Here is a 22,796-nt window from a genome sequence, read left to right as displayed (position 1 = left end):
GACATGATTGGCAAATTTTAAGCCACAATTTTACTACGTTTTTAATGTTTGTATTGGGATGTTCCTGATGTTACAAATTTTTTATAATGTTTTATGGCATTTTAATTACACTCAGATGTTAAAGAGTGTACCCAAGTTTGGGAAAAGCACTTTACAACACCCTAACCCTAACCCTAACCCTAACCCTAACCCTAACCCTGTGAATGTTTGATACTAAAACATTTTTACATTCAACAATGTGTGTTCAATTCTTTATTAGACTTTCGTTGGGGGGTCGAGGTCTAAAGCTGTGTAAAGAAGCACTAAATGTATGATGGCTGTCCTATTCACATATTTACATGTTAATGAAAGCATTTTGGACACTGCCATATGCGAGTTGCTGGAGGTGTCAATGAAATGTTAAAGATACCCCCAGTTTTAACGCATATCACAGTGCGATCTGACATTTCACACAGGATCGGATCACACAAGTTTGAACGACTGTGCGATCCTATCCTGATGCGGCTGAATAAATGCATCATGTGCGACTTTTGTGCGAGTGCAGTGCGAATTGAGCCATACAAACTGTATAGCTGATTTTCGCATGAACATCTGATCGCATTTAATAAAGGAGCAGTGCGCTACGATATTACATGCCATCAGATGTGCAGTGTGAATTGAGACATACACTTTGTATGGCTACATTCGCACTGAACACGCATACAAGTCGCACATGACCCTTTATTTCTGATGTATCTGGATTGGATCGCACAGTGCTTAACACTTGTGGAATACAATCCTGTGCAAAAAGTAAGTGGCGGGTCACCCTTATGCAATGCTGGAAGGCTGCAAAGTCGCAGACTTCCCGCATCGCATAAGTGTGACTCAACACTCAAGGTACTAGCAGTCCTAGGATTCAATATGGCATTGATATTGCCAGTAGCAATCAGTGTAGGGAGATCAGTGTAATCTATAGTGTATTGCTTGTTCGTTGCTCTAGTTCACTTTCCATTACCTATATATATAACACTTTGAGATGAACAATGATCAAGTTTCACATAACACTGACATATCCTAACATTGGTGGGCAGTGAGAAGGATGTCATAAATGAACACAACATAACAGGTGTAGGTACTTTGTTAATACCCTAATGTATTATATGAAATATATAGTATGGGCAACTTCTGGACAATGAACACCAATGTAAGGTGACATTAGATGAACCTTGGGTGTGACCTAGTTCTCAATGTGACAGGGTTTGTGTACATTTTGTGGGGTGCAGAAGGCCCTTGTATTTACACCACTGGCTAAAAAATAACACATGGCCATCATCACTTTGGATCAGCTGGTGAGAGACTACAGTCAAGAAACACACTGATGAATGTATTAACCCTTCCAAAGTCACACATATATAACACATGATTAACCCAAATAATTGTGTTTGGCATATGTGCCCAAATGATTATAATCCACAATATAGAATCATTGCAATTTTTGTTTAATGTGTTGAAAAATAATATATCTCTGACATTTATCTTGTGTGTCCAATCTTTAACAAGATTAATGGGTGTGTGACAGTGATTGCTGCCAGGACACAGCTCCTCTCCCCACGAAATAGTCCAGATATTCCTGGCGGATCTGACGGGCCCTGTGTGATGCCAATGCTGACCGTCCAACTTCCATTGACGGCATGGACTCCACTTGGTTAGAAGGTTGGGCCTCTCCACTTGTACCTGGCATAGCAGGGTCAGTATCCAGTTGCTGCAATACATAATTTTGTGCATTCCTGCGTAGGAAGTTGTGCAAAATGCAGCAACACAAGACCACATTATCCACTTTGTACAGTGCCAGGTTTATGGACGTCAGGAATATCCGGAACCGGTTGGCCATTATCCCGAAGGCATTCTCCACAACTCTGCGAGCTCTGGACAACCGGTAGTTGTAAATCCTTTGGTCTGGGGTGAGGTTCCTCTGAGGGTAGGGCTTCATGAGATGCTCCCCAAGCGCAAAAGCCTCATCTGCGATAAACACAAAGCTCATACCCTCAACAGTTTGCTCCCTGGATGGCAGGTTCAGAGTGCCGTTCTTTAGACGACGAGCGAACTCCGTCTGATCAATAACTCCCCCATCCGAATTGCGGCCATTTTTGCCAATATCCAAAAAAATAAACTCATAGTTTGCATTAACTATGGCTAGCATGACTATACTAAAAAAACCTTTATAATTATAAAAAAATGTGCCGGAATTCGGAGGGGGGACAATGCGGACGTGCTTCCCATCAATAGCACCCCCACAATTGGGAAAATTCCACTTCTCCAGAAATTGATCAGAAATCTCCAGCCATTGCTCTGCGTTTGAAGGAAACTGTGGGGAAAAAATAAAATAAATAAAATTAGTGCTTGAGCACATCACATTATTAATTACACACACAGTTGTCTGTTAAATGCTTATGCAACTTGGTAAAAAAATATACAACAGGAAGGCAAAGGTTTGGATATGGGGATGTAACATCTACATACATTTATTTTCAACCTCCTATTGTTCTTATATTGTAAAGGGCCATACACACTAGAAGATTCTCTGAAGACTTTTTCGTGCAGATTTACCTTTTCTATGTAGTGCAAGGGCCTACCAGATTGCATAGGATTTGAAAGTGTTTGTTGGACCTCATATTATTTGGTTTTGGTAAATCGGAAGGATAAATTGTTCTGACAATCTTCTAGTGTGTATGGCCCATTATACTCACCAGCTAGAGCTGAGATTTACAAACTACGGCCATCCAGCTGTTGCAGAACTACACATCCCATGAGGCCTTGTTTTTCTCTGACATTCACAGACATGACTAGGCATGATGGAAATTGAAGTTCGTGAACAACTGGTGGGCCATAGTTTGAAGACCTCTGAACTTGAGCTTTGGTATATGCTGACTTTGAGATTTAGCATGTGGGTGGGGGATGGGTAAGTAAAACTGGGCATTTATACATCAATAAGGGCTTGTGGTCAGTGAAGGTTTTAACATCATTACATAAACATACAGAATCATAGGTGGGAATGGATGGACTGATGTATTTTAGATAAATCATTAACTAGGTACTAAAACATTGGCCAAGGAATAATTGTTTGAGGGAAAGCAATAAAATTAGATAAATTCGACATACTGTTAACAGGCAATGCGTTTAGGGACACATAGGAGAGAATGGTGGGGTGGTTAGTGGGTAATTTTACAAATGGTTAAAGATAATCTACATCTTTACTACTATGTGCATGCGGACAGAGGGTAGTTTACAAATAATGGCCTGTGTCAATTGCTGTACATCCAAAAACATCATAATTCGGGTGAAACTAGTAATACATGTAATGTAATGTAAAAAATCAAACATACCTTGATATAGTCCTTCTGCAAGACCTTGATGATGGCAGAGCAGGTCTCAGGGATGATGATACCAAGAGCTTGGGGGGAGATGCCTGTGGTGAACTTCAGATCCTGCAGGCTTCTCCCTGTTGCAAGATACCTCAACGTCGCAATTAACCTTTGCTCAGGAGTAATTGCAAGCTGCATACAAGTATCCTGCTTCAGAATATAGGGGGACACCAGGGCAAGAAGACGGTAAAAGATGGGATCCGTCATCCTCAAATAATTCCTGAAGTCATCAGGATTATTTTCCTGGAGCTCCCTCAGCAAGGACATATGAGAAAATTGATCACGGTTAAGCAACCAATTTTTCGTCCAGGAGGTCCGCTTCTTCTTCCTATTGCTCGTACGTCGTCTCAGAGCCAAAACTCCAACACTAACGACAGCAACGGACGAATTCACGGTCGCCATAATAAATTCTCGAACGATGTCTCGGAAAATAGCGAAATGTCGTCAACCAAACAAATGCTACCGAAATCAGCGCGAGATGCCCAGAAGGGTCACGGCCAAACACTCACTTCCTCTTTTGTAGCGGCGAACGTGCGTGGAACGTAGTGACGTCATTTTCTGTCGGCAGACAAATGTCCTGGGCAAGTTTTGAGCACTTTTCAACAGACAAACAACAAACACACCAGCCGCGAACATTTGTAGGACGTTCTGTCGGCCGACGATCGGTACGTGTGTACGGGGCTTTAGTTGTTTCAATCTAATTGATCGCAATAATCCTCCAACTTTAGAAGACATGACGAACATCTGGTTATTATCACCATGGCGAGAAGAACTTCCACCCAACACTCTCTTCGATGAAATTTCTCCCTTAAGGCCCGTACACACGTACCGATCGTCGGCATACAAATGTTCCTCTTTTCTCCCCGGGATGTCGGTGTCTGTTGAAAAGTGCAAAGACAGCACAAGGACAGCACAAGAATTTTGTCTGCAGACTTCAGCTGACTGCAGAAGTGATGTCATGTAATGGTTAACTTTCCCTGTTTTTTTAATTTTCTGAGCATGCCCAGTCTTGCAAATCTGCGGTCTGTCGGCCGAATTCTGTACTGACAGGCGAACAATCGTCCGTTCTGGTGTCCGCAGACAAAAATTTTCATGTTTGCACGAAAGACTTTTGTCCGCGGATTGTGCGCAGACATCTGTCGGAGGCACCATACTAACACGCATACAATCGGCAGATCTTTCGTCCGCCGACGTTTGTATGCCGACGATCGGTACGTGTGTACGGGCCTTTAGAAGAAGTTTATGTTCATCTGCAGGGCGATTCATCCCTTGAAAAGTGGACATACTTTTTTCAAGTAAGAGCCAGCTCTAAGTTTACTGAAACTGTTCCAGTATTGTGCATCAATTCCGGTATCAAATGCAAACGTTGAACGAATTTTCAGCATCATGGAAAATTTGTGGACTGACGAACTTAACCGTCTGCTTGTACCATCAGTTCGAAGTGAACTTTGTATATTTTTTATTATTTCTCAACATTGTGCTGAAATTAAAGAATAATTCCTTAAACATAAAAAATGTATCAAAGCTGCGCAGTCAAATAAAAAATACACATGACAGCAAAGTAAAATGTAATGTAATATTTTACATATTATTATAATATATTTGATGTTTTGAATTCTATGTAAAGTTTTGAAGTGATTATTTTAATACGTGTTAAAATGTTTGTAAGAAAATATATAATTTAATTGTAAACATTTTTTTTTATCTTTTTACTACTTAAACCCCCCCCCCCCCGCGCTTGTCCGCTATTTTTTGAAAGCAGACCTGGCAACCCTAGACTCTAACAGGTTTTCTTCTAAGATTGCCCTGTATTTGGCTCATCCATCTTCCCATCAACTCTGACCAGCTTCCCTGTCCTTGCTGAAGAAAAGCATCCCCACAACATGATGCTGCTGCCACCACCATGTTTCATGGTGGGGATGGTGTGTTCAGGGCGATGTGCAGTGTTACTTTTCGGCCACACAGCGTTTTGCTTTTAGGCCACAAAGTTCAATTTTGGTCCCATCTGACCAGAGAACCTTCTTCCACATGTTTGCTGTGTCCCCCACATGGCTTCTCGTAAACTACAAACCGGACTTCTTATGGCTTTCTTTCAACAATGGCTTTCTTCTTGCCACTCTTCTATAAAGGCCAGATTTGTGGAGGGCACGACTAATAGTTGTCCTGTGGACAGATTCTCCCACCTAAACTATGGATCTCTGCAGCTCCTCCTGTGTTACCATGGACCTCTAGGTTGCTTTTCTGATTAATGCTCAGCTTGCCCGGCCTGTCAGTTTAGGTGGACGGCCATATCTTGGTAGGTTTGCAGCTGTGCCATACGCTTTCCATTTTCAAATGATGGATTAATCAGTACTCCGTGAGATGTTCAAAGTTTGGGATATTTTTTATAACCTAACCCTGCTTTAAATTTTTCCACAACTTTATACATGACCTATCTGGTGTGTTCCTTGGCCTTCATGATGCTGTTTGTTCACTAAGGTTCTCTAACAAATCTCTGAGGGCTTCACAGAACAGCTGAATGTAAACTGAGTTTAAATTACACACATGTGGCCTCTATTTACTAATTATTTGACTTCTGAAGGCAATTGGTTCCACTAGTTTTTAGTTAGGGATATCAGAGTAAAGGGCGCTGAATATAAATGCACGTTACACTTTTCAGATATTTTTGGTAAAAAAATAAGACTTTTGCAGAGTCTTCCTTCCAGCAGGACAATGACCCTAAACATACAGCCAGAGCTACAATTGAATGGTTTAAAAATCATAGCATATTCATGTGTTAGAATGGCCTAGTCAAAGTCCAAACCTAAATCCAAATTAGAATCTGAGGCAAGACTTGAAAGCTGCTGTTCGCAGACACTCTTCATCCATTTTGATAGAGCTTGAGTTTTTTTGCAAAGAAGAATGGGCAAAAATGTCACTCTCTAGATGTGCAAAGCTGGTAGAGACATACCCAAAAAAGACTTGCAGCTATAATTGCAGAGAACGGTGGTTCTACAAAGTATTGACTCAGGGGGGCTGAATACAAATGCACGTCACACTTTTCAGATATTTATTTGTAAAAAAATGTGAAAACTATTTATTATGTTTCTTCTACTTCACAATTATGTGCAACTTTGTGTTAGTCTATCACATAAAATCCCAATAAAATACATTTACATTTTTGGTTGTAACATGACAAAATGTGGAAAATTTCAAGGGGTATGAATACTTTTTCAAGGCACTCTACATATATTATAGAAAAATATTGCTGGTGTTCCTATCTGAATTTACAAGAATTGCAAATCCTTTAGCAGGTAAAACACCCACATACATGTGTATCTCATAAAATTAGAATGTCATCAAAAAGTTAATTTATTTCAGTAATTCAATTCAAAAAATGAAACTAATATATTTTATATAGATGCGTTACACACAGAGTGATATATTTCAGGCATTTCTTTCTTTTAATTTTGATGATTAAGGCTTACAGCTAGTGAAAACCCAAAATTCTGTATCTCAGAAAATTAGAATATTACATAGACCAATAAAAAAAAGTATTTTTAATACAGAAATGTTGGCTTACTGAAAAGTATGTCCATGTACAGTATAGTATGCACTCAATACTTGGTCAGGACTCCTTTTGCATTAATTACTGCATCAATGCAGCCTGGCATGGAGGTGATCAGCCTGTGGAACTGCTGAAGTGTTATGGAAGCCCAGGTTTCTTTAAAAGTGTCTTTCAGCTCATCTTTATTGTTGGGTCTGGTGTCTCTCACCTTCCTCTTGACAATACCCTACAGATTCTCTATGGGGTTTAGGTCAGGAGAGTTTGCTGTCCAATCAAGCACACTGATACCATAATCATGAAATCAGGTATTGGTACTTTTGACAGTATGGGCAGGTGCCAAGTCCTGCTGGAAAATGAAATCAGTGTCTCCATAAAGCTGGTCAGTAGAGGGAAGCATGAAGTGCTCTAGAGTTTCCTGGTAGAGGGCTGCGCTGACTTTGGGCTTGATAAAACACAGTGGACCAACACCAGCAGATGACATGGCTCCCCAAATTATCACTGACTGTGGAAACTTCACACTGGACCTCATTCAACTTTGATTCTGAGCCTCTCCACTCGTCCTCCAAACTCTGGGACCTTGATTTCCAAATAAAATGCAAACTTTTCCACAGTCTGTGATGATATATCACTATATATCTTATGCATATATCACTCTGTGTGTAACGCATCTATATAAAATAAATGAGTTTCACTTTTTGAATTGAATTACTGAAATAAATGAACTTTTTGATGGCATTCTAGTTTTATGAGATGCACCTGTATATGTATTTACAATTTACTTTCTGTTTACATTGGATTCAGCATAATGTAGTAAAGCAGAAAAACATTCAGGCAATTAACATTTTTAAAAAGAAGTGATATTGAACAGGTTTACTCTAAGCTCTACTATTTCACAATCAGTATCTTTTCTGTCACAACGGATAAAAAGGCATCATCTGAGACAAGATTTCCACGCTGTCTCATGACAGAAATGGCACTGAGTAATGCTTTGTTATACCTTGTCATCAGCTTACATACCTGTTCCACCTGCAATCATTCCCAGTTGACGGACAAACTTTTTCTCTGCTGGAGATCTCTTATTTGGCTGAATGGCAAAATAACCTAATGACAAAAACAGTGGCAAAATCAGTGAATCAGTGAAAAGGGTTATACCTAATAAAAAAAAAAAAATAATGTTGTTTTTTTTTTTTTTGCTTATCTTTAAATTAAAATACCATTCACGTGAAGTTAGAGATCCCATATCTGTAATATATACTGTATCCATGGGTTTGCGCAGCCTATCGCATTAGGGTCTCCCCAAAGCTCAAACACGCATACCTTTCTATGCAGCCTTAGCAGCACTGGACAGTGAATGGTGCTCTGTGCTTATCAGCTTCCTGTTCCTTCACAAACTGAAGCACAGTAAACACAGTTTACTATGCTTCAGTTATGAAAGAACACCGTGCGTGCGTTCACTGCATTCATTTAGAAAAGAAAGGGGAATGGTAAATACCATACTGTATTTACTAGCCCCTGCCCTCACTTTCTATTCTGGGAGTGTAACATGGGGGGAAGCCCAGGCAATAGGGGGAATCGGCACCGAATGCAGTGATTTGGGTGTGCCCAGGCACACCTGGCAAACCCCCTGGGCACGCCTACGACTGTATCTGGTAACTTTTTTCCTTTTTGGATGAAGATCATTTAACTGGTTTTGCTTTTCCCACATAAGAATATCTTTGGTTGCTTTCGCTTTTCTCACATCAGAAATAATTACATCATCAATAATTATTTAATCGCACGTATTTAACCTGAGTATTTTTAACATCAATAATTAATTTCAAGCCAGGTGCCTGCAATAAGAAATGTGGTAAAAAAAGCCACATTACAAGTTTTTTGCATTTTGAGGTTTGTTGATTGTCTGCTCTATAAGGATTGACTTTTCTTAGGCTAGATCAGTGTTTCTCAACCCTAGTCTGGGCGCCCATGTCGGGGGCTTAGTTCTAAGGTAAGTATTTCAGAATGAGCTAGTATGCGATGCATACTAGCTCATTATGCCTTTGTCCTGCAGGGTTTGTTTTTTTTTTTGAGGATACAACCACTTTAATTAAAGAAGCTGAAGTTGGAAGCTGATTGACTACCATTCACAGCTGCACTAGATTTTGCACTCTCCAGTTTTAGTAAATCAACCCCATGGCTGGATTTACTAAAGAAAAAATGACTGTTCACTTTGCAAGGGAACTTTGTCTTAGTTTAGTGAATGAGGTGAAGATCTACTGACTTCCATCATCCAATAAGCTGCGAGCAAAAATATAATTTTTCGTTCTTGCACATGATTATGTATTCTTTGCAAAGTCAATTTTCACTACATTTACTAATGTAAAGGACATTTGCTTGGAAAGGGAACAGCTTATTTGTCTTTGACAAATCAACTCCTATACTTTTAGCCAAATGGTATCCCGATTCCTGACTGAGACACAGAGACATTGATGTGGAAAGTCCATGTTTGTACAGCTTTCATATGTATGTGCAGCTTTCATTATTCTGCAGTATATGCATATTTTTGCCACCCCAAACCTATTTTTCAATACTGTTTATAAACTTTGCACTTGCTTAGTAAACTGCAAGTTACAGATACTTATTATCTGATCATATGGCTGATTATTCAGTCTGTTAAAACATCTTCTATATGCAATGAGTAATTTTCACTTTCTGTTCTTATTTATTATCCATTTTAATTCTGTATTAAAGCTGCACAGTACCAATTTTATTCTTCGGTTTGCTGTGTGTAATTATGAGTGTCTGTTCTTATTCTGTTTATATGGACACTGCACAGTACCACTTTGCTTGTTCTGTTTGCTCTGTGTAAGACCTCTTACACACAGACGTATATATAGGCATTAGATAGGCCTAGTATAAAAAGCTCCGAATAGCTGTACCCATGTGAAGATTGATGCTTCAAAATATTTCCCCAGATGAAGAAATGTCACTTTTTCCCCTAACTATAATTTCCAGCTAATTTTTTTTTTTTTTTATTCATTAACCATTTAACTTCATTTTTTATTTATTTTTATTTATTTCAGGTTCTTATATAGTGCTGTCAATTTTATGCAGCGCTTTACATATACATTGCACATTCACATCAGTCCCTGCCCTCTAGGAGCTTACAATCTAAGGCCCCTAACTCACATTCATACATCCATACTAGGGCCATTTTTTTATACAGGATCCAATGAACCTACCAGCATGTCTTTGGAGTGTGGGAGGAAACCGGAATACCCCGAGGAAACCCACGCAGGCACTGGGAGAACATGCAAACTCCAGGCAGGTAGTGCAAGTGCTAACCACTACACCACTGTGCCGCCCCATTTTTATTTGTCTTCTTTGATAACTTTTATTTCTTTTGCCTTTATTTCATATGCATATAACTTTGCAATGCTTTGTGCCAGAATCATAATTTTATTGTCACTTTTAAAAAGGCAAATTATAGAATAAAATGGTTACTTTTTACATACTAACAAAGGCTCCACAGACTTCCTCTTTGTCTTTAATTAAATAAGTTACCTCATTAACCAATAAGAAGGCACAGCAGGTGGGTGCATATTTTCGTATGACTTTATATCCTATCTATCTATCTATCTATCTATCTATCTATCTATCTATCTATCTATCTATCTATCTATCTATCTATCTATCTATCTATCTATCTATCTATCTATCTATCTATCTATCTATCTATCTATCTATCTATCTATCTATCTATCTATCTATCTATCTATCTATCTATCTATCTATCGCATCCCATACCTTTTCCTTCATATTCAAGAAGTCCTCTGGGGCCTTGAACGTCAATGCTGCCCCATATGGAGAGATTGTCTAGACACTGCGACATTTTACCTCCTTCAGGAAAATCCAGATGTTCATCTTTAAAATAGATCTAAAGAAAAAAACAAAAAACACTCTGGAATTATAACTCTGCAATATTTTACTATTATGCAACATTTATTTTTAAAAAACTTAGTGCCATCGATTAATAACGCCCTGTTTGTAAGGGTTGGTTCACACCTGAATCGCACAGGAACAAGGTCTGTGTTCCTGTGCGGTTCCTGTGTGACTCAGTGCTGTGCGGTTTTCAGCCTTCTCTTTTGAATGGGCTGAAATCACACAGGATCACACCAAAAATATTGCATGCACTACTTTTCAAAAAGGCACACAAGTGATCAGATGCAGGTAAACACACCACATTTACGATCTGCATTTAGGGTATCATTAGTGATACATTGACACCTGCAGAAATTTGCGCACCCAGTGCATTTTGAACGCAATGTGGGAAATGCGCATGGCGTGCAGGTTACCTGCTCCATGTTCTGGTGTGAACGAGCCCTTAGTAACAGTGTACAAGAAATAACTTAAATACATTTGTCTGCTATAATTTAAGTGGTTGTAAACCTCAGACATGGAATATGAACAAGGCACATCTCTCTCTAGTTTGTACTTGTCTCAGTTCAGAGCACTATGCGTCATTTCTGTTTGCTGCTTCGGTCCTCTGCTATCAGCATGAATAACTTCTGACAAGTTTTCCTGACACCAAGAGAAAAATGGTGACAGAGGAGGGAACTCCAGCTGATTGACAGTCTCAGCTCTGTTCCTGTGTGCTGTATGACAGGGCTGTGTCCCTCCCCTCCAATCAGCTCTCCTCACTAAGCTCTGCAGATTGTAACTTCAAATGTGCCAAGAAGCAGCGCTTGCAATGATATGAATATCAAAATTTAGGATATAAAAAAATGGATATACAGTAAATCACATAAATTCATATACAAAAATAATCATAAAGTGCAATAGTGCTTGTAATGGTATCGTGCGTGAGGACACCATCTTGTCACGGCCTCCATGTTGTGTCATCACGCAGCTGTGTACTCAGTGAGAGAGTTCCTCCCCCCCCCCACCTTTGCACATTCTAGCAGACTCCTGTCTCCTGGAACAAAGCATGAGGTCAATCAAGCAGATCTTATCACAAACCCATCCTGCACAGGCCATATTGTAAAAGCTTATCTGAAGAGCATATGTGCACTGAAGGCTGTGTGGAATCCCCCAGCAAAAGGGTCATTCGAAAAATGACACAGTTAACCACAAAACTTTCTAACTTTATACACAAGCAAGATATGTCTCTAGAAAATATATATTTAAATGCCAGATAAAATACCGATCGAATTAAGATCCAACTTGATCACTGTCGGTGCTAGGAAAGACAAGCTAGCGATCAGATGCCTTACAGGTCAGAGGTTATTCCGAGATAATCCGTGTTTAGTGTCTGTAGAAAATAGATTAAATATCGTACAATCCAATGTCAGTTTCAAGCATGTAACCGTTACATATTCCAGATATGAGTTATTTTAATAATCTGTCTAAACGGGATGTGTCTTAGCATGTGTGAGCTCCAGGGGGACTGCCCATGGACCCAGAGCCTATTGGCCAAGTACTTCTGGTGACACCCCCTGGAGGGTCAGAAAAAAAGGACAGGAACTGATAGAGAGTCAGTTCTCATCCTACCATCCAAGCCATAACATCGCTCAAGGGGAACCAATCATACCTGTTCAGCTTCTGAAACTAAGGTAATACCAGGACCGTTTTAATGCAAGTATTTTCATTCTTTATTCTCATATTTCTAAATTGCTGTATTGTGTCTCTATTTCTTTGTAACCCATTTTTCTGTAAATATTTTTATTTGCACCAATTTTAACCTTTCTTATAATTGAACCTTATTTTGAAAAGTGTTAACTTTGTCTCTAAGCTCTTAAACGCAAACTGACCTAAAAGAACATGTCTCCTGAAAGAGCGCTACTGTTAGGATAAATCCTTCGGACATTCCTGTCTGCATGTGACAGGGCGTGTTACGGATGATTATTCTAAGGGTCATAATTGATATTTCTAAAATTACGAGCGTCCGCTGGGCTCAAACGTAGCGGTGGTGGCAGAGAAAGGGTTAATCGTTTAATTAACCCGGTGACAATCGCGCTCAATCTGCTGGCATTCAGATTGTGGTCCCGCAAGTTGGACAATCTGTGTGCTGGGTGCAGCTGAGAGTGGCATTGTTACGCAAGTGACGGCAGGGTGTGAGATTGCTTGGTCTTTGGTCACGAGGTGGATGAGAAGGCCAGGGGTCTGATACCCGCCACCGTCACATATTGGCTGGCAGCGTACGTGGGATAGTCTTGCATTTAAGAGCATTCAGTGCACTGTTAGGAATTAGCGCTGCACTGAAGGATTGTAACGGTTGTGGAAAGAGACAAACTGGTGCATATTTTTTGTTTTTTGAAAAGAGACATACAGCAATCTCTACTTTCTACAGCTCCTTCCCATCTTGCTTTTTGTTCTATCTTTTCTGCTTGCAAACATGCCTGGTTTATCGGAATATAAGAAAATGAACAAAAATGAACTTACTACGGAGTGCACATCAAAAGGACTTGACGTCAGTGGCAAAACTCGTGAAGTAATGATTCATGTCCTGCAGGAGTATGATATCCGGGCAAGCCAAAATCTGGCGGAACCAGAGGAAGAGGCTTCCGTTTCTTCAGAGCCCAGTGATTCAGGCACGGCCGCGCAGGATGGGCCAGCAGAGAAGGACACCGGGGTATCACTGGATGTCACCTCCACGCCACAGCATTAACAGACCAGCCCCAGCTTGCCTGCAACCTGCATAGACTCTTCTCAAATGCAGTAAACGCTGCAACGTGTCAAGGAGATGGATCCTATGGCATACCTGCAGTTTCTGGAACGCCAGGCTGCGGCTGAGAGAGAGGAACGCCGGGCAGTGGCTGAGAGAGAGGCTGCCGAACGCCGGGCTGAGAGAGAGGATGCACAGAGGGAGGCTAATCGTCAGCACGAACTGTAGATGGCTAAGCTCCAGCCGCAGCGACAGTCTCAGAACCTTGGATCCCTAGAGCACAGGGACACCTCTCTGCTTGTGAGCCCGGCAGCCAAATTTCCAGTCATGGAAAAGGACAGTGACATTGATGTGTACCTACTGTCGTTTGAAAAGACTTGCCTTCAGTACCAGCTGCCCCCAGCACAATGGGCTCGATACCTGACGCCAGGGCTGCGAGGCAAGGCCCTGGAAGCTTACGTTGAATTGCCAACAGAAAAGGATGGTGATTATGAGGCCATAAAGGCTGCAATCACCCAAAAGTACCAGTTAACCCCGGAAGTGTACCGGAAGCGATTTAGGTCCCTGCAAAAGGGGCCTGGGGACTCATATATGGATGTGGTAAGCCACTTACGCACCACGTTCCGTCAGTGGACTAAGGGCTTGAAGGCCATTACGTTTGAGTCCTTGGAGGATCTCATGATTGGAGATCAATTGTTGCACATCTGTCCTACAGACGTCAGACAGTTTGTGCTGGAACGAAAGCCAGCCTCTGCCCAAGAAGCAGCAGAACTGGCAGATACCTACATCCACACTCGGGTATCTGACCATCGCAAGGCTCCTCTGTATGGTGCGAAAGGAGGGAAATCGCACATGGAAACACTTCCTGCACCTAGGAGTCAAGCTCCCTAGCAACCAACCCTTGCAGTTCCTGGTGTCACCTTCACTACAACTGACACCCACAGATGCTACACCTGTAGAAAAGCGGGACATCTCAGGACACAGTGCCCTGAGCAGAATCAGATGACATCACCTGGTCAGCCGGCCAGCAACTCTTCCTCCATGCTGTTTGTCCGCAGGAAATCCCGAGTGACCGCCGGCAACTTGCAGCCCGTCACTGTGGGCAACCCGACTGTCACTGGTTTCCGGGACACAGGAGCTGAAGTCACCCTGGTCAAACCAGAAGTGATAAGAAGAAGAAACATCATCCCTGGAAAGTTTTTTACCCTCACTGAGTTGGGGGGACCCGCTCACAGGTACCCCGTGCCCATGTTTTCATTGATTGGGGTGCTGGGAGTGGGATGAGGGAGGTGGGAGTCTCTGAGGAAATCCCCACAGATGTTTTGTTGGGTGCCGACCTAGGAACCCTTGTTTCATACTACACCCCTGCAAAGAGCACCCTGGATGCCTCTACGGAACTCTCTGGACTTGAAAAGGTACTGTGTGCAGATATTGGGTTAATGTCTGGGCAACCTATGGATGGACAGAGAGAGGGGGAGGGGTGGAGTGGTGTTGAATTAGCAGGTCCTCCATCTTTTGAAGAAGGAAAGAATGCCCCCTTGCCTGTGGAGTTACCAGGGGTATGCTGTAATAATGTTGATAATAACGTTGATTCTCATGATGATGAAAATGATGATGATGATGATAATATTAATGCTAATGATGATGAAAATGATGATGCAAATAATGATGTTTTACTCATGTTGCCTGGGTGTCTGCTTCCCCCATACCTGCGACCCCCCCCCTGTCTCACAGGGAGCGCAGGCCGATGGGGAACAGGAGACCGAGAGAAGGCTTTGTGGAGCCTTTAGCAGGCTGAACGTTAGCCCTGCGATTGTGGCCTACCCCGTGCCCAGGAACCATGAGGTGTCAAAGCAGCTGGCTGGTGCCCGCTGTCTAACCACCTTGAACCTGAGCAGGGGGCATGGACCAAACCCTCTAACCTGGAAGGCTCAGGATGAGCCAGCCTTCCCCACCCCATGTGGCTTAACTTGCGTCTACGGCAGTGCTAGATGGGGTTGGGGACGCATCAGACACCTCCCTAAGGGTCACGTGTGATCCACGGGGAGAGGTCGAACCTGGTGCAGTGGCCTGCTTTAGGGGCCTGGTAGTGTTTGGCCCTGTCTGGATGGACCACCCAGAGCTCTCATCCACAGTCCCAAACGTTCTGGCATGGCCTAGTTTGACAGTTCTGCATAGTAACTGTCAGATGGACCTGTCAGCAGTTTGGTACTGGGAACAGCAGGGAGGAGTAGGCACCCAGAGATCTGGAACTGAGAATACCAGGACCTGGCCTACTCCTCAAACCACAACTTTGGTTACGTCATTCCGGAGTACAGCTGGCCACAGGAGGATGCTGGGATGCGACTATAGTGGCTCAGCTGAACCCGTGACTGGCCCAACCAACGGTACCCTGGTTAAACTGGCATCCTTGACGCCAGTGTGTCAGAAGGACCGTCCGGCCCTGACGGAGGTACTGGTCGGTGCACCTGGGACAGGGGGCCCGGAATTTAAATGCACCACCCTATGCCATTACCTTTGGGCCAGATGCAGCCCTAGGCCAGGCCAGGTTTTTGGGCAGAACAGCAGTACAGATTGTCTGACAGGGACATGACCCCTCCTTCCTTCTCCTATCTTGAGAATGGATTACCTTGTCTGTTACATAACTCCCACTATCTATGAATGGTGAAGAGTCTGAACAGTCACAATATTCTCTTCCTTCACAGATCATGTTACAGACAGTGTAATTAATGAAAGATCTTTTTTGGATGGAGGATGAGGAAGAAGGAAGAGTGTTGATGGAGGATGAGGAAGGAGACGGAGTGTCGATGGAGGATGAGGAAGGAGGTGGAGTGTCGATGGAGAATGAGGAAGGAGGCGGAGTGTCGATGGAGAATGAGGAAGGAGACGGAGTGTCAATGGAGAATGAGGAAGGAGGAGGAGTGTCCCCGTCAGACAATCTGTACTGCTGTTCTGCTTGAAGACCTGAAGCTGTTAAACTTTGCAACACTGGAAGTTCAGAGACAGGAAGAGAACTGGATATCCCTGCAGCAAAGATTTCACCAGGATCCAGCTGCCTGAACAATGTGGGGCATACTTTGTTGCAGGTAAGTGATGTGACTAAAACTGTAGGGAATTTTTTTTTTTTTTTTTTTTTTTTAGCTAAACTTCAGTTTTAAAGTAAACTATTACCGCTGCTACTGCTTTAGTAAGTCAACCATACTGAGTAAACAACTGCACTGAGAAAGGAACAAAATTGACCATTGTGAAAGCTAATTCTGTTTTGATGTGTGTCTGGACCTCTGCTACCTAGAAGGGTTTATGGGATAATTAGACTAGCTATACAGATTCACAAATCATTTGGAAAATGGCTATATCTAGGGGGATGCTGGGGTTAGCTCAGCCTTCTCCGCCCCAGATTTCAGTTGTGCCTCCCAGGCTGCCCTCCTATGGATGTTGTGCCAGGCTTGTTTAGCTCCTCCCTCCATCCCCGCAATCAGGACTAGGACAAAGTGGAGGAAGCCTGGGGCAGCGAATTAAAGTGAACAGTAAAGTTTGGACAGAAGTGACAGTGGCAGAGAGGAGAGAGTCAGGAGGAGGTGCGGACGGTGTTGTGCTCTACCTCTCCTGTCAGACTAATGCTCCTACTGCAGATGACATGGGATCACTCTCAGATTGGACTGTAAAGAGTTTGAACACTCGCCCCGGTCTCCTCCAAGGACTGCTCATCTCCCAGCAGCAGGAAATGTGGGTGTGGGTTATCAAACATTCTGATTTAAGAGTGATCCTCTGTAATCTGCTGTATTGGGGATCGCTGTTCCAACAAAAGGGAGGAGAGCACAGCCCAGCTCACACCTCCTTCAGCTGTCACTGCTCCTGTACAGTTCCCTCCTGTAAATTGGGGGGGGGCGGGGTATTGTACTGGGAAAACAATGGGGGGAGCAATCATTTGTGGTTTGGATGGGAGGTTTATGGAGGAGGGTGGTCAGAGGAGTATTTTTGCTGGGAGAAGATTTGGGGGGGGGGGGGGGGTGGAATTTGTGCTAGGGAGAAGAATGAGGGTATGTGTTAGGAGGCAGGATTGGGGGACATTTGTACAAGAACGGGGGACTTGGGGGGTTTGAGGATTTGTTCTAAGAGGGGGATTGTGTGGGATTTGTGCTAGGAAGGGGGATCTCCTCCTCCCCACACAACACATAGCTGAGGTTGAAATCCCTTAAACCAGCCATACATGGATCGAAATCCAGACAGTTGAGCAAGGACCAACTGAATTTCAATCCATGTATGGGCACCCTGTTTGTACACAAGTCGATCTATCAATCAATTTGTGTACAACCAGCCTGTTGGGTTTTTCTCAAACGATTAGTACCTTTGTCTATAGCGGACAATACTACTCATTGTGTACTAAGGCTCCCAGCGCACCCCACAATTGTCAGTGTTAATGAGGTAATCATGCAATTATCTTTCCTTCCACCCATGGTTGAAAAAAAATAAAAATAAAAAAAAGCAAAAATCTATGGCCTGCCATACATACACAGCCTCAAACTGCAGAGTGTATAGCTGGCTGCAATGTTGTAGTTCTTTTTTTTCAATCAATACATTTTTTATTGAGTTTCAAATACAGATGAAAAAAAAAACAGAAAATCACAGTAACAGAATGTGATATAGGAAAATAACCACAACAAGGTAGAACATTATCAAAAAGTGGATAATACAGTGTTCAAACAGTAGTATTAGCTTTGTACAAGTGCTTAGGCATCATGCATGTAAAGGTTAACAAAGTTTATTCTGATGAAGGGAGAAGAAGAGAGGTATTGAACCACCCCGACTTAGAACCCCAAGGGGAACAATGTCACCAAGCCACGGGTTGTCGACGCCCCTCATCATCCCCCAGACCAGAATGAGTAGAACTAAGCAAAATAGAAAGTTACATTATAAGCTTCTAATATCAGGTGTTAAATTTTGCAGTTCTGATTTGTGAAATTCTCAGATCAGAATGTCAACTGCAGTAACCAGCTACACATTGTGCAGATCAAAGCTGTGTCTGTAGAGGAATCTGACCTCAGCTATATGATGTATAGGGTGGGGGATATCTGCTGAGTGCCCTGCCAGCAATTACTCTGTTCTCTTCTCAGCTGACCACTGTCTTCTGCCCTGCTGACCCCTGTACACTGCCCTAGTAACACCTGTCTACTGGTCTGCTGATACCTTTACACTGCCCTGCTGACCCCTGTTCTCTGTCCCGATGACCCCCTTTCCTCTTCCTTGCTGACTTCCTTCCCTCTACCCTTGTAACTCCTGCCCCTGCCCTGCTGACCCCTATTCTCTGCAATGCTGACCCCAATCCTCTGTCCTGCTGACCCTTGTACACTGCCAATCTGACCCCTGTTCTCTGCTCTGCTGACCCCCATCCTCTGTCTTGATGACCCCTTTCCTCTTCCTTCCTGACTTCCTTTCCTCTGCCCTGATGATCCCTGTCCCCTGCCCTTGTAACCCCTGTCCCCTGCCCTGCTGACCCCTATTTTCTGCACTGCTGACCTCTATCCTTCGTCCTGCTGACTCATGTATGCTGCACTTCTGACCCCTGTCCTCTGCCTTGATGACCCCATTTTCTCTTCCCTGCTCATTTCTTTTCCTCTGCCCTGCTGATCCCTGTCCTCTGCCCTTGTAACCCCTGTCCCCTGCCCTGCTGACCCCTGTCCTCTACACTGCTGACCGCTCTTTCCTTTGCCCTGCTGATGCCCTTTCCTCTGCCCTTGTGACTTCTGATCTCTACCATACTGACTCCAGTCTTCTGCCCTGCTGACTGCCTTTCCTCTGCTGTGCTGATCCTTGTTCTTTGCCTTTGTGGCCTCCTATTCTCTACCCTGTTGACCCTGTTCTCTTACCTGCTGAACCCAGTCATCTGCTCTGCTGACCTCTGTCATTTGCCTTGCTGACCCCTATTATCTGCCTGGCTGACCCCTGTCTTCTGCACAGCTGACCCACTGCACACTGCCCTACTGACTCTTGCACATTCCTCTGCTGACCTCTCATACTCTGCTTTGCTGACCCCCTGTACTCTACCCTGCTGACCCACTGCACACTACCCCGCTGTCCCCTGTCCTGAGCCCTGCTATCCCCTGTACACTGCCCTACAAACTAATGTCCTCCTTACACTGCCCTACAAATTGTTGACCTTGCATCCTCTGCCCCCTGACATTTTTTACTGAACCTCCACATCAGGCAGGATAGATCCGGCTCTGGTTTGGAAGCTCATAAGTAATTAAGCGGCGTGTTTATCTGTTTGCATGGTGTTGAGCTTTGAACTTTTTCATAGGCTTAGGGGCCTGAGGTGTGTCCGAGCATGTGTGGTTTTATTGCATGTTCCCACATCTCGCACCTTACATTTTAGGGCAGCCCTTCGTTTTCCATGGGCTGCACTACATGTGTGAAACACGTAAAAATAGTGCAAGCATGATGTTTAAAATCTGTGGTACCAAACGTTTTGGTGGGCATGAACACAAAATGCATTTGCCAGATGTGTGTGGGTGCCTATAAGAATTTATGGCACTTATGTGTATCTGCAGAAGGCAGCGCATTTTCGTGCAATGTGGGAAAAAATGCAACTTTGCACGTGTTTCCATACCACACATGGTGTGACAAGCCCTTAATGTTATTTATACTACACATACGCTAATGTATGTTGACATAGCTGATCCCTAATTCTAAACATAATTAAAGCGGTAGTATACCGCTTTTTGTGACTTTTAACTACAGGTAAGCCTATAATAAGGCTTACCTGTAGGTACAATTAATATCTCCTAAACCTACACGGTTTAGGAAATATTTGCTTTGCATGCAGCCGCTGACGCGTGCGGCGCATGCGCGCTGAAGGTCCGGACCTTCAGAGTTCCTTGCCTGGAATTGCCGGAAAATTACTCCTGCGCGCATACGCGGGAGTGACGTCATCGCGGCTCCGGCCAATCACATCGCCAGAGCTGCCGAACCCGGATCATGTCAGCTCCCACAGTGGTGTCCGGGGGTCCGTGTCGGGGCTTCGTTCTAAGGTAAGTGTTTCATAATGAGCTAGTATGCGATGCATACTAGCTCATTATGCCTTTGTCTTGCAGGGTTTTTTTTTTTTTTCTTTGAGTTTACTACCGCTTTAACAAATACGGAAACCCTTGGTGGTACATGCTAATATAATTTACGATTATGTATGATGTTACCTTAACTATGAAGTCAACATAGCCCGTCTCCTCACATGACACTGGAGTATATGGTCTGACCACAAGATTACCTTCGATTCTAGTGGAAAGGTAAACATATTTACCTAAGAAGAGACAAAAAAGCATAACTGAAATGCAAATAATTTAAATTTAAAATAAGGCAGGTTATACATTATTAATTTTTTTTTCATTCAACCAGCGGGTCGAACAATAAAAATGACCTGATACCCCATCCACACACTTGAAATCACTCCCGCTTAGTTATTTATTCTGACAGCGGGGAGACCTCCCCGCCGTCAGAATGCACTGATCAATTGTGCCAGCTATAGTCATGGTACTGATCATTTAGGAAAAACCCAACAGGCTCGTTGTACAGAAGATGATGGCCCTTGATCAGAATTATTGTTTATTTTTTTTAAATGAAAGTACAATCTCAGTTAGTTTGCTGTTAGCTCACAATTGTATGCTCTTTTTTTCCCTTGAGTTTTAATGCAATAGCCCCACGTGTGCTGAATTCATAATTTAATGCCTTCTCATTACATTGCATTATTACAGTATAATTTCATATAAGCCTAAAAAATTCACTTTTGAAAATTTTAAATCTGCAGCTTTCATAATACATGGTGATCTTGCCTTAAAGGTCCTTGTTTAGGGAACTACTGTTGCAGGGTATCAATGTTACATAGTTACATAGTTACATAGTTAGTGAGGTTGAAAAAAGACATCAGTCCATCCAGTTCAACCTATGATGTGTGTGTGTGTTTGCTTTTAACCGTACATTGTGTACCCCTGTATGTTGTGGTCTCCAAGGTGCCCATCTAATAGTTTTTTGAAACTATCAATGCTCCCTGCTGATACGACTGCTTGTGGAAGAGAATTCCACATCCTTACCGCTCTTACAGTGAAGAACCCCTTACCCATTTTAAGGTTAAACCGCCTTTCCTCTAGTTTTAGTGAATGGCCACGTGTCTTATTGTATCTCCTCTCTCTGAATAGTTTGTTCCTTATGCTAGGGTCGCCAGTACAGTATTTGTACATTGATATCATATCTCCCCTCAGTCGTCTCTTCTCCAGAGAGAATAAGTTCAGTGCTTGTAGTCTTTCCTCATAGCTGATGTCCTCCATTCCCCTAATTATTTTTGTTGCCCTTCTCTGGACTCTTTCCAATTCCAGCACATCCTTCCTGAGGACCGGTGCCCAGAACTGGACAGCATACTCCAAATGTGGTCGGACCAGAGTCTTGTAGAGTGGGAGAATAATCTCTTTCTGGAGTGAATCCCCTTTTTTATACATCCCAGTATTCTGTTGGCTTTGCTTGCAGCGGCTTGGCATTGCATGCCACTGCCAAGCCTGTTGTCTACCAGTACCCCCAGGTCCCTTTCCATCCTAGACTCACCCAGAGGTTCCCCCCTTAGTGAGTAGCTTGCTTTCTGGTTTCTGGCCCCCAAGTGCATTACTTTACATTTTTCAACATTAAACCTCATCTGCCATGTAGTTGCCCACCCCGTTATTTTGTTCAGGTCCGCTTGTAAGGTTTCCACATCCTGCATAGAAGATATTGGCATGCTTAGTTTAGTATCATCCGCAAATACTGAGATTGTACTAGATATCCCCTCCTCTAGATCATTTATGAATAAATTAAACAGGATTGGTCCCTGTCTAACAAATACGTCACATGGCTTTCGATGGAGACTACAAGTGGTTGTTTAACTATGTATATTCAAGTATTTACAATAACAAGACGAAAAATGTATCCAAGGTCTCCCCGGAGGGGAGAAGGGGGGATGAGAAGGGGAAAGACACTGGGAAATGGGGATTATTTATGTGCTCAAAAGTCAATCACTATGTATCATAGCTAAAAAAAATATATATTCTGTATACAATGATATATGTTAAAATTACAAGAAAATATAATTTGCATAAAAATGTCATGTTGTACATATCACAATATAGTACAATGATCTGTATTTGGGTAAATCCCACAAGGTAAGAATCAATGCATTTTGGCAAGAGTACAG

The 22,796-nt window shown here is 42.8% G+C and overlaps 1 protein-coding gene across 1 annotated transcript in view; it reads right to left on the bottom strand.

Moving 5' to 3' along the window:
* Positions 1–22,796, bottom strand: part of CYB5R1 (cytochrome b5 reductase 1) — a 77,937-nt gene that overhangs the window by 34,165 nt on the left and 20,976 nt on the right. Inside the window, exons 4-8 of the mRNA XM_082248046.1 lie at positions 20,779–20,882; positions 16,791–16,876; positions 16,218–16,644; positions 10,732–10,861; positions 7,966–8,049 (exon numbers count right to left, since the gene is read on the bottom strand). Of these exons, the coding sequence (XP_082104172.1) occupies positions 7,966–8,049; positions 10,732–10,861; positions 16,218–16,644; positions 16,791–16,876; positions 20,779–20,882 (831 nt within the window). The remainder of the gene's footprint in view (positions 1–7,965; positions 8,050–10,731; positions 10,862–16,217; positions 16,645–16,790; positions 16,877–20,778; positions 20,883–22,796) is intronic.

Source organism: Pelophylax lessonae, assembly GCF_965119305.1.
Source record: "Pelophylax lessonae genome assembly, chromosome: 2".
In the NCBI taxonomy this organism is placed as follows: domain Eukaryota; kingdom Metazoa; phylum Chordata; class Amphibia; order Anura; family Ranidae; genus Pelophylax; species Pelophylax lessonae.
Note: the sequence above shows the minus strand (reverse complement) of the source record. Positions and strands in the feature narration are given on the sequence as shown.